We start from the raw sequence: 10945 nt of genomic DNA on the forward strand, positions 1-10945 counted from the left end.
ACTAAAACCTTAACTAAAAATATCTTGAACTACAAGGAAGCTCAAAATCTAAGGGTACCTGTCATGAATGGAACCAAAATTCTTGATTCCAATGTGGGTCCATGTTTGTTTGTGCTTCCATACCTATTAAAGGAGGTACAGTGTGAACGCTACAATATTTACCTGGGTTATTATCAGTTGGTGGACAAAATCCTCAAACCCAGAGCAGACAGAGGAGAAATAAAGAAAACATTTGACATCAGAACATGCTTTTGCTGCCTCTCACTTGTAGGCTACAGCCGTTCTGCTGAGAAGGGGCTGAAGTGTCAGTTGTAGACCATCTGATTCTGGATGGAATTTTAACCATCATCTAGATTTTGGTGCTTGACAAAAGCGCTAGGATTAAAAAAAAAAAGCAGCTGTGCTCGCTTCAACATACCAGCTTTACAGTCTCTGTCGTACCCCCCTTGTCGTCCACATTTCCCCGAAGAATGTGCTTTATTAACGCCCCCCCGCCCCGTGCCATCGTGCTCTCCCAGGCGCCGCTCCGGCCTCCCCGGGGGAGGGCAGGCCACCGCACCGCCAGCGGGGATGCTGTCTAGGAAAAAAAAAGCACCAACTCGGCCGAGACTGCCCTCACCCCCGGGGGTCCCAGCCTAGAGAGCGACGGGGAGATAGGGAGAGGCCTCGACGCGGGGCCGGCGGGGACCCCGCAGTGACGCAGCCCCGCGGCGGGCAGCTCTCTCCCCGCCGGCCCGGCCGCCCCCCGCGGTCTCCGCCGGCACCAGCGCTCGGCGGAAAATGGCCACTACCAGGGCCAGGCTGCCTTCGCCCTCGCCGCCCGGCTTGGGGACGCGGGGGGCGGCCGCGCAGCCCGCGGCGGGCTGCAGCCGTCTCGCCCCGGGAGCGGGGCCTCTCCCTCGGGCGGGGGGGGGGAAGCTGCTCACCCGCCTGTCCCTGCGTGGCTCTTACCTCAGGGGGCGAGGAGACAGGGGAAGGGGAGAGGAGCACGGCGGAGGGGGGGGGGGGGGGGGAGGGCACCGCTGGGCTGGAGCCCGCAGCGGCCCCCGCTCCCGCCGCAGGCAGGCGGCCTCCGGCCGCGCCTCTGGGGGCGAGCGGCCGCGGGGCTGCGGTGGGGGGGGTGGAAGCGGGCCCGCCGGGGGAGGGGCCGAGCCGCGGAGGGGGCAGGGCTGCTCGCCGCAGTCACCCTCACACATACCGCGCCGGGGAGGAGAGAAAAAGGCCCCGCTCCGGCGGAGGGATACGGCCCTACATATATAGCGGGGCGGCGCAGGCTCACACGCCCAGCACTTCTCTGAGCCGCGCCGGGGAGGAGGCAGCCGCTGCCGCTCGTGGTCGCGCAGTTCGTGCAGCCGCCGCCGGGCCCGCCGCCGCCGCGCCATGGTAGGTAGCTCGACCGACGGCGGCGCGGGGTGCCCGGGCTGCCGCGGGGGCTCGCGCGTAGGGGGCTCGCTGCGGATCCGGGGACGGTCGGGTCGGTGGAGCCGGGCTCTCCCTGGGGAGGAGTCGGGGGGAGCCCCGCGGGGAGAGGGCGGCGGGAGGCCGCAGCCCTTCCCGCCCGGGTCCCTGCGGGGTGAGCGGGCTGGTGGCTGCGGACGCCCCCCCCCCCCCCCCCCCCCCCCCGCCGCGCTGCGCGGGATCGCCGCGGAGCTGCGGCCCTTCCTCTTCCGCCGCTTCCTTCCCCTTTCCCCGGGCCTGCCGTGTGGGCGCCCCGGCCCCGCGCCCTCCCGCCGCGGCCCCGCCTCGCCTTCCCCCGTATGCGGCGGTCGCTCCCGTCCGGAAAGGGCTGGGCGCGTCTCCCCGGGGCCGCGGCCCCTCTGCCGGGCAGGGCGCGTTGCGGGGCGGGGGCCGTGCCGGGCGGGGCGCCGGTCTGCGGGCGAGGATCCCGCTCGGCTCCGGCACCAGCTGCACTGCGCAGGGAGCGGGGGGGATGGGAGGGCGGCCTGGGGGAGGGCACCGCGCTGCAGCTACTGCGCCCTCGCCCCCCATCCCCCCCAAAAAACGCAGCAGCAGCGGCGAAGCCCATCGCTGTCGGCATTACATCATGTCTCCTCCTCTTCCTTCCCGGCCCCCGCGCACCCCCCGGCTGGGGGGGACCGGGGCGCAGTGCGCTTTGCTCGGTTGGAAACGGCCCAACGCCCGCATGGGTGGCTCGGTGGGGGGAGCGCAGCCTTCCCTCTCCCCCGGGGGGCTGCGGGGGAAGAGCCGCTGCCCCCGCCGCCGAGCGACGGGGACGGGGAAGACTGGCTGCGGAGCCCAGGCGCCCTCCCGGCTGCAGGATGAGGACGTGGTGTGGCCGGCGGCTGGAGAGGGAGGGGAAACGGGGACGCACTGCAGCAGTGGGTGGCTGCCGGCCGGGAAGGGCGCCTGTTGCGCCCGCCGGGCTGCGAGCCTCCTTGCTCGCCCGCCCGGGCGATGCCAGCCTCCGCCTCGCCTTCCGAAGCGCATCGCTGGTGGGCTCCGGGAGCAGCTCACCTCATCCCCGGCCGTCGGGCGCTGCGGTGCCAGCCCGGACTCCTCGCAAAAGAGGGCAAGAGGAGGGGCTGGGATTTTCCCGGCGGTTTTTTGCTTCCTACGAGAGCGGCGAAACAGTTGCAGGCTGACCTCTAATCGCATTTTGGCAATCTGGATGGGTGTTCCTCGGCTCTGTGTCTCCATCTCCCCTTCCCGTCGGGGAAGGCTGACATCACCAGGACAGGATTTGATGACTTGGCTGGGTGGGGTGATGGCTGCAGCCTTGGGTACCTTTGTCCTGTAGCTAGGGCGAGCGGGTAGTGGTTGTGCCTGTTGCTCGGGAAGGTGAACCCCATGGCGGTTTAGGGTCGAGTTTGCGTGCTTCTGGCATCGCGGTGTGTGCGATTTTTTTAATTAGAAATCCGATTTTTAGAAACATCCAGTGAGCTCTGACTAATGGGGCAATGAGCTGGTGCTGTGGGTTGGAGGTTTTTGCTGAGGTGTGGCTCTGTTTCCTGTTCTGCAGGGCATTGAGTCTGTTATGTAAATTCCTTAGATAATGTTTAAGTAAAACCTCATGTTTTCTGGAAAATCACAGAGTGCAGAAAGCTGAACTGGATTTTGAACACAAGTTTTCTGCTGTTATTAAAGAAGATTTATTAAATTTGAACTGTGTTTAGCTATTAGCATTTCTACCCTTTTCTCCCCCCAACCCACTGTGCATATAGGGAATTGTTTAATTATTACATACATTAAACCATAAAAAACCCCCAACACCTATTTACAGTTGAAATCTGTGTATGTCACTTAACATACACAGCAGGCTTTCAACCCTACCCTATTCCCCTGTGCAAGAGCTTAACAGATTGTATAGCCTGTTAATTCTCCATTGTATTTGTTGCTCTTTACTGCAGTTAAGTGGTTTTTATACTTGAATAATGGTATTTTAGGACAAAAGTGTTACAAGATGTCTGCTTTCTCTGACCTACAAAATTATCTATTCTGTTAGTAAAAGCTGTCCAATAAAATGAGTTTAAAAGGAGTTAGTACCTTGTGTTCTCCAGTAAAATCCAGGTGTCTTTCCTTTTTAATTAGTAGGAAAATGCATATTTTTCCATAAAGAACTAGTTAGCTCCTTTGAGTCCAAACAGCGGAGCTTTTTGTGATGCTCTGTCCTACAGAAGGGAGAGGCTTCTGGAAGGATGTGGTTAGCACAGTGAAGCTCTGGGAAAGCCCACTTAATTGCCCACTGAGCTGTATACCTTTGGATGCAGCAGTGGCCTCTTGATGTACAGAAGGTCATAAGCAGGCATTTTAAATCTTGCCACTTAAAATGATGTATAAAACAACCTGCATATCAGTGTGAGGCACCTTAAACTGCTTGGCTGAATGGAAAAATAATGTGATGCTTGGAAACTGACATTTTCTTTGTCAGAGGTGGCAAAAATCTCCATAATACCGAGTAGTAATTCCTCCTAGTATCACGGCACAGTCCTTTCTGTTAAGCCTACAGTAGGCTAATACTTGATGCAATGTGGTGGGGGCGGGCAGACTTCAGTAGTGTTAGATCACTAGGTGGCACACTTGTCATTAGTCCGCTAATGTGCAAATACCCCCGTGCAGTATTAGGGTCACTATACTGCTGGAAATGACATCTGATGTGATGTGAAACCCCAAACACATGTTATTAAGGATTTCATGCCTCTCTGACCAATTGCAAGGAGCCTGCCCTGTGTCCTTCACTTGACCAAATCAGATTCTCCAAGTCGAAGGATGGCATGTCTGGTTCTTCATGTGCATTTCAAAACAAGTTAGCTTATATGCTTTTGGAAACGGCTGCATGGTGTAGGTGAGTGGAATCTCCTTGCAGAGGCAGAGTTCCAGCGGTTGAAAGTGGCTTTGTGAAAGTAATGATAAATCACTACTGAAATCTAAAGGAAGTATCTTGTGGCTTGACATAGCTAGAGGTAAACAATATTCTAAAATGTTCTATTCTTCGTGTAGGCTGATCAGCTGACTGAAGAACAGATTGCTGGTAAGTGTCTTGATGAGAAATGATTATCTTTTTGCTAACTCCTTGTGACTAAAAAAATACTATCTCAAACATGATGGAAATAAAAAAAACCTTTTTGACTATTTCAAATCTGTACTAACACTTTTTTAAAAAGCACCCACTTTTAAAAAAAAAAAACATTTTGGAAGATTATTGGTTCATTGCCTCTTAGTTTAGACTGCTTGTTCCTTGGACTACAGATAATGATTTTTTTTTAGGCTTTCAGACTTGAGCCAAGTCCTTCTAGATTTCTTGCAAACAGAAATAATTGCTAGACTCAAGTGAACTTCTTGGAGTCAAAGCAGACCTAGGTACTCTTTTCTTTTTAATAAAGTGAAGATAAAATTGAAATGAAATGGCAACAAATAAACCTAAAATGGATTTATTACATGTTAATGTAAGCCAGTGCCTTTTAAATAACTTCTAGCAGAGTGTCTGTAATTCAAACTGGTTAGGAGAAGGAGCATTACTTGACCTTCTGGAGACCAGTCACCCACTTGTGGCTGACATAAATTTTTATTGTCTGCTGCCTTAAAAATGTGGTAAATGACAACACTTATTGTTCCTGTAAGTCTGTTAATGGTGAAGGGAACCCAGTGGGTCCCTTCACTTATCCCAGGCAGCTGCTGTTTATGGTGCCACTGTGCCTCAAGCAAGATGATGTTGTAATGCAGATAATGGCTACATGAAATAGGTTTGACTATACTGTGCAAATTATGTGTTGGTACTGTAAGTAGTTTTTTTATTAACATTTGAGAGTGTTAGTTCTCTCAATACATGGACAGTTAGAGAAAAGGTTTCTTAAAATTGTACCAGGTGTTGTCAGTGGAGTGCATTTTTAGTATTCAGTTTTCTTATGCTGGTGATGTTACTAAACACTGGGACTATTTCTGCCTCTAGAATTCAAGGAAGCCTTTTCCCTATTTGACAAAGATGGTGATGGTACTATCACAACAAAAGAACTGGGAACTGTCATGAGGTCATTGGGTCAAAATCCAACAGAAGCAGAATTGCAGGATATGATCAACGAGGTAGATGCTGATGGTAAGTGTTGGAAAGGTAGTTATTAGCACTGTGATCATCTTAAGTATGTATGACCTCCACACCTGGGCTTGGACTGCATAGAGAAGATTCTGTGACATCGATCTCTTGAAGCACTTTCAAAATACTCAATAGAATGTAAACTCAGAGGGGTGTCAATTTTTTGATTGCTCTCTGCACAGCAGTCAAAGATGCTAGCAGTATTAGTGAGAATCTAAAAAAAGGGATGGGCAGAGACAAAGTTATGCTGTTTGTCTTTAATATTTTATGGGTCATGGGCTTCCTGTTGCTATCTGACTTGCCCTGACCTGCTGTTAACCTGTGTTTCCACCCAGCTTTTCTATACATGTTTTGTCAGCCCGTGTTGGTCTTAGTAGCTGTACTAATGTCTGTGGTTTTGTCTAAGGCCAAAAAGGTGATAGGAGTGGAATAGTGCTAAACTTCCAAGAATTGAAAACACAACAGAGAGACTGTGTAGTCTAATGTAGTCTATTAGATCACTAATATATGGGAGGGGGATTGGAGGCAAAAGCAGAAAAGCCTTCCTGTATCAAGTCTTACCAGAATTATTTTGATTACCAGAATTATTTTGAATGGATGCCAGAAAGGGTAACTGCTTGTGTTTTTTTTTGAGACTCCACACAGGCTGGCAGTTATAAAAAAGGAAAAGTGCTTTCCCCTGCTCAGTCATGTCAAGGCTTTGATCTTGTATGTTGGTTGTGATAATGATTTTTCTCTAATATCCCTGTAAAAGAAGAGTGAAAGTATATTGCCAAGAGTATAGATTATCTGGTTATCAGACTGCATTAATTACAAGTACTTCCCTAAAAGTGTAAGTTGACCTTAATTTCTAGCTCTTGGATGCAGATACTGAAAAACTTTAGGGTTTGCAGTGCTAGTTAGAGATTGTGTATAGTGGCTTCCCTAGGCTACAGTCCACAATGCTGCACTGGTAGATTAAAAGTGAAAGGAGACTGAGGACTTCGGAGAAGTATGCCTGCCCATCTGTTTGAACTTGTTTTATGGCATATTGCTTTGCTGTTATTCTACATGTTCATTGAGGACTTTTCAATGCTGAGTACAAGACCTGTATTCAGATTTAGCTGGTAGATAAAGCTGGCCATCATGATATAGCTATGTATGTCTCAACCTTTGCAGCTTAGGGATTTCAGATTTTCTTAAACTGCATTGATTTAGCTTCTTTGCTATACTTACCCAATGAGTTTGTATGTTTCCCTCAAGCAATGGGTAGATCTTAGTTGCACAGTGAACTATTTAATGTGGGTTTTTTGGCATATAGGGCTGAATCCTGACTATACAAATCTAGTTTCTGCTGTTTTAAAGAACTTGTTTCTTCACTATACCACTTTTCTCATAGCTTTGAGCAGCCTGAAGTTTGAATCCTTACTTTGAATGAAGAACTTAAAAATCTTAGGGGTGAGGCCTGGATGTTACCAGGGATTTTCAGTTTTGCAGTGAAATACCTATAAGAACACCTACTGCCAAGCTTATCAGAAATACCAAATAATGGCAGCTTTTCTCATGTCACTGGAATTTGCAGGTCCTTGTTGCACCTTAAAATGGTGCAATACTTTTGTGATGTACAAGGTATGTTGATAAGGAAGTTGATTTTTAACAAGGAACAAGTATTTATGAGCAGCTTAGTGAAGTGTAATTTTCCCAAATTTTAGATATCCTGGATTTGTAGTGCCAGCTTTATAATACATTCACTTCTGGAATCTCCCACAGCAATTGGGAGATTCTAAAGAAACTAAATGATTAATTTTGGGGTGTGATTTGAAGTAAAGACAAGTCTTAGTATTGGTTAACCTTGGAGCATCAGACTGACATTTCACTTGCAACTTGGGTGGCAAATGGTATGGCTTGAGCTGGGGAGAAGGCAACAGTTGATTTCATTGTGCTGAAACATTGCAGTGACAGCGGCTACTGCACATTGTAATAGCAAAAAGGCAATGGCAGCAATTTAGGGAGAAGATCCAGTTCTGTAAGAACGGCTTACAGAGGATCTGCCAGTCTTGTCCCTGGCTAAGTTAAATGCCACATTTTTTTTTGTATGAAGAAAAGCATGGAATTTTAATTTTTGGAAGTTTCTTTTCATTAAGGCAATGGCACTATCGACTTCCCTGAATTTTTAACCATGATGGCCAGAAAAATGAAGGACACAGACAGCGAGGAAGAAATCCGTGAGGCATTCCGAGTCTTTGACAAGGTATTAATAAAAGTACAAATGTTCTTTAGAAGCAGTAATGATGTCCATCTTTTCTTGAGTGTTTTCTCTCTTCTTGTCTAGAAGGAAAAAAAAGTCCTCTTGTAGAAGCAGAGGATTTGGAAACAGAGCAGAGACTGTTCTGGAAACAGAACCAGGACTGTTGCAGGCGTGTTCTACCTGCTTTACACAGCAGTTGTCTGCTTTAGGCTCATCCATGAGGAAAACTTTCTCGCCTTTTCTTAGGAGCAGAGATGAGCAGAACTTGATGCTTGTGGGGTATTGTGGTTTTGGGGGGGGGGTGGGGGCGGTGGACAGGTGGGATTTTTCTGTACCTTCTGACTTTGGGGGAATGGGGAAATGTTTGCGTGGAGCATAAGATTTTACACTACTTCACAGAAGCTTTTGAAGCTAAGATGATGTCATCAATATTTAAAGGGACATGAAGTATTGCATGTTCTGTTTCCAAGATGTGGACTTTGAGGTTGCTTTCAAGGAAAACTTAAGAGCTCAACTCCCTCTGTCACTTTTAAGGATACCTGGGCATACATGATGAGGTCAATTATTTCTAGAACAGGAGTTCCCCTCTTTGGATTGCTTGGATATGACAGATGTTACAAGAGAATTGTGAGTAATGGCTGGCGCAGCTGCTAAGCTGATGCACACGTGTGTGGAAGAAGGCCTTACTACTTTTTATGGAAAAAAGTGGCAGTCTCTAGTACTTATCTGAGTGTGCTAGAGGAAATGTTCAATTGTTTGGTTAGTACTTCATCTACTCTGTGGGGTTATTTGTGCAGAGTAGATCTGTGTTTAAAGCCACTGAGGTAGCTTATCTACTGGTGAAGTCCATATGAACTCCTGCTCTAAGCTAGTATATTCTTCCTGTATATGGAAAGGACAATTTCTGAAATGGCTAGGGATGAGCTCTAGGTTTGGATATTACTAATGGGAACACTGACTTAGAAGTGTCATTCTCTCTTTTTTTTTTTTGCCATGAAGCTTTTCACGACTCCTTATGAGTAGAATTTAAATGCTTTCTTTGAAGGTTTGTTCTATATCATCTTACCTAAGAAGCCTAACCTAGCCACTTGCAGTCTGGTTATAGAGGTAGTGTTACACAGAAGAGAAAGCTGCCTTTGTTCTTGCTGGTGGGGAAATAGGTGGGTTGTGTTTTTGGCCTTGCTTAGGCAGCAGAGACTGAGCAAAACCCACTTTGTTTCTGGTTTATTTTTGAAAGCTCTTTACAAGCATTAAAAATACCTTATCACAGCTACAAATCAGGCATGCAGTTACTCTTACAGTACAATAATTGTATAGAAGGATATGATGACATGCATGCTTCATAAGGCAATGGGTCTAGTACATACTGTAGAGTTATACAGTGTACCAGGTCTGTATATCTGTCCCAAGTGCTGTAAGGCTTGTTCAGAAGCAGTTACTGGAAATGTCAGGATTGTTGATGATGATCTTGTGCAACTCTTTCCTCACAGGATGGCAATGGCTATATCAGTGCAGCAGAACTACGTCACGTTATGACAAACTTAGGAGAAAAGCTAACAGATGAAGAAGTAGACGAAATGATCAGAGAAGCAGACATTGATGGGGATGGGCAAGTCAACTATGAAGGTAAAAAGATGCTTGTTTTGACTCAAAACCATTACTCTGAGTGAAAGCCTGTTGCATAGGGTGTTAATTTCCAGTACTTGAGACATCAGTTTATTCAGTTGTCCGCTTCTGTGGACAAAAACTTAGGTGCAGGGAAAGGGGCTTTTTTTATGCCAAATGTGTTTAAGAGACTTGTCAGTTGAAGTACTCTGGAGACAATAAATCACAGTGACTTTTTATCTTTTCAGAATTCGTACAGATGATGACTGCAAAGTGAAGAGACCTCCTTTACACCTTTTTTCCTCTAGAAGAATCAAATTGAATCTTTTACTTACCTCTTGCAAAAAAAATGTTCATTTATTCATTCTGTTTCTGTATAGCAAAACTGAATGTCAAAATACCTTCTGTCCACAAACTGCATGTAATGGTTGGTGGTCCTGTCCCCAAAAGATAAACATCAGTTTTACAATATAAATAATTGTACTACCTTGAAAATAAAAAAAAGGAAGCACTTAGTGAACTCAAAAGTTCCATTTGCTAATGACTATTACACTGTTTGGGCTGGCCAGTTTTTCATGCATGCAGCTTGACAATTGAGCACAGTCAGACATTTGTACTAAAAGGAAAAAAACAACCTAAAGGATCCACTCTTTTGTTCAACAGTGGATTCTAGTTCAATTTGTAGTATAAATTGTCATAGCTGGTTTACTTTAAAATTGGTTTATACCTCAGGATGGTATGCAGCAAAATGGTTGAAGGATGCAAAACTTAGAGAAAATGCCCTAAAGGTTGAATGGTTCTCCTGTACGTAGCAGTGTGCTCCAAAAATATGATGATCTTAACTATGGATGGCATGTCTGTGTTACAATACTGGTTTAACATTGTCTGCATTGCACTATAGTGAAACGGGTGTCGGGCTGTTACCGTTCACAAAATTTTTAAAAGAAACCTTCACCAAGGGAGCATCTTTGGACTCTCATATTTTTAAAACCTTCTGTACCATGACTTGGAGCTGGCGGAGTAGCCTGTGGACTTCAGCACAACTATCAACATTGCTGTTCAAGATACTACAATTTATGTCCATTCCAAGTTGTAAATGCTAGTCTTTTTTTTTCCAATAAAAGACCATTAACTTAAAGGTGGTGTTAAATGCTTTGTAAAGCTAAAATATATATATAATTGAGATAATAAACCAAAAAAGCAGTAGGAGGGAAGTGTTTCTATGAATGACTTGCTGCTAAATTATAATGCACATGTATGCAATAAGTTATCCCCTATCTTTTCAAGATGGCAAGAACTGACCTCCTGTAACCCAAGACCTTTGCTATAAATAAATGAACTTGTGCTTGCCTTTCATATTACGACAATGTTAATTTAGTTGGTCTCAAAGTCGTGTAATGCTGACTCGTCAACTATCAGCACAAAGTAACACCTCATTTCACTAAAGTGGAGAGCTCTGAGCATGCATGTCAATACTGGGGAAACATGTATAGGTTGCTTAAGTTTTTTTTGACAGGTTATAGAAACTAGTTGGAGAATTTAAACAGCATAGACTTCATAGATAT

At 46.6% G+C, this 10945-nt stretch overlaps 1 protein-coding gene across 1 annotated transcript; it reads left to right on the forward strand.

The window, feature by feature from the left end:
• Positions 1–1304: 1304 nt before the first annotated feature.
• On the forward strand, positions 1305–10736 carry CALM1 (calmodulin 1). The gene is made up of 6 exons (XM_050898447.1): positions 1305–1383; positions 4459–4489; positions 5408–5551; positions 7672–7778; positions 9266–9401; positions 9629–10736. Exons 1-6 carry the CDS (start codon positions 1381–1383, stop codon positions 9655–9657), a joined length of 450 nt encoding a protein of 149 aa, XP_050754404.1. The 5' UTR covers positions 1305–1380; the 3' UTR covers positions 9658–10736.
• Positions 10737–10945: the final 209 nt, after the last annotated feature.

Source organism: Gymnogyps californianus, chromosome 5 (assembly GCF_018139145.2).
Source record: "Gymnogyps californianus isolate 813 chromosome 5, ASM1813914v2, whole genome shotgun sequence".
In the NCBI taxonomy this organism is placed as follows: Eukaryota; Metazoa; Chordata; class Aves; order Accipitriformes; family Cathartidae; genus Gymnogyps; species Gymnogyps californianus.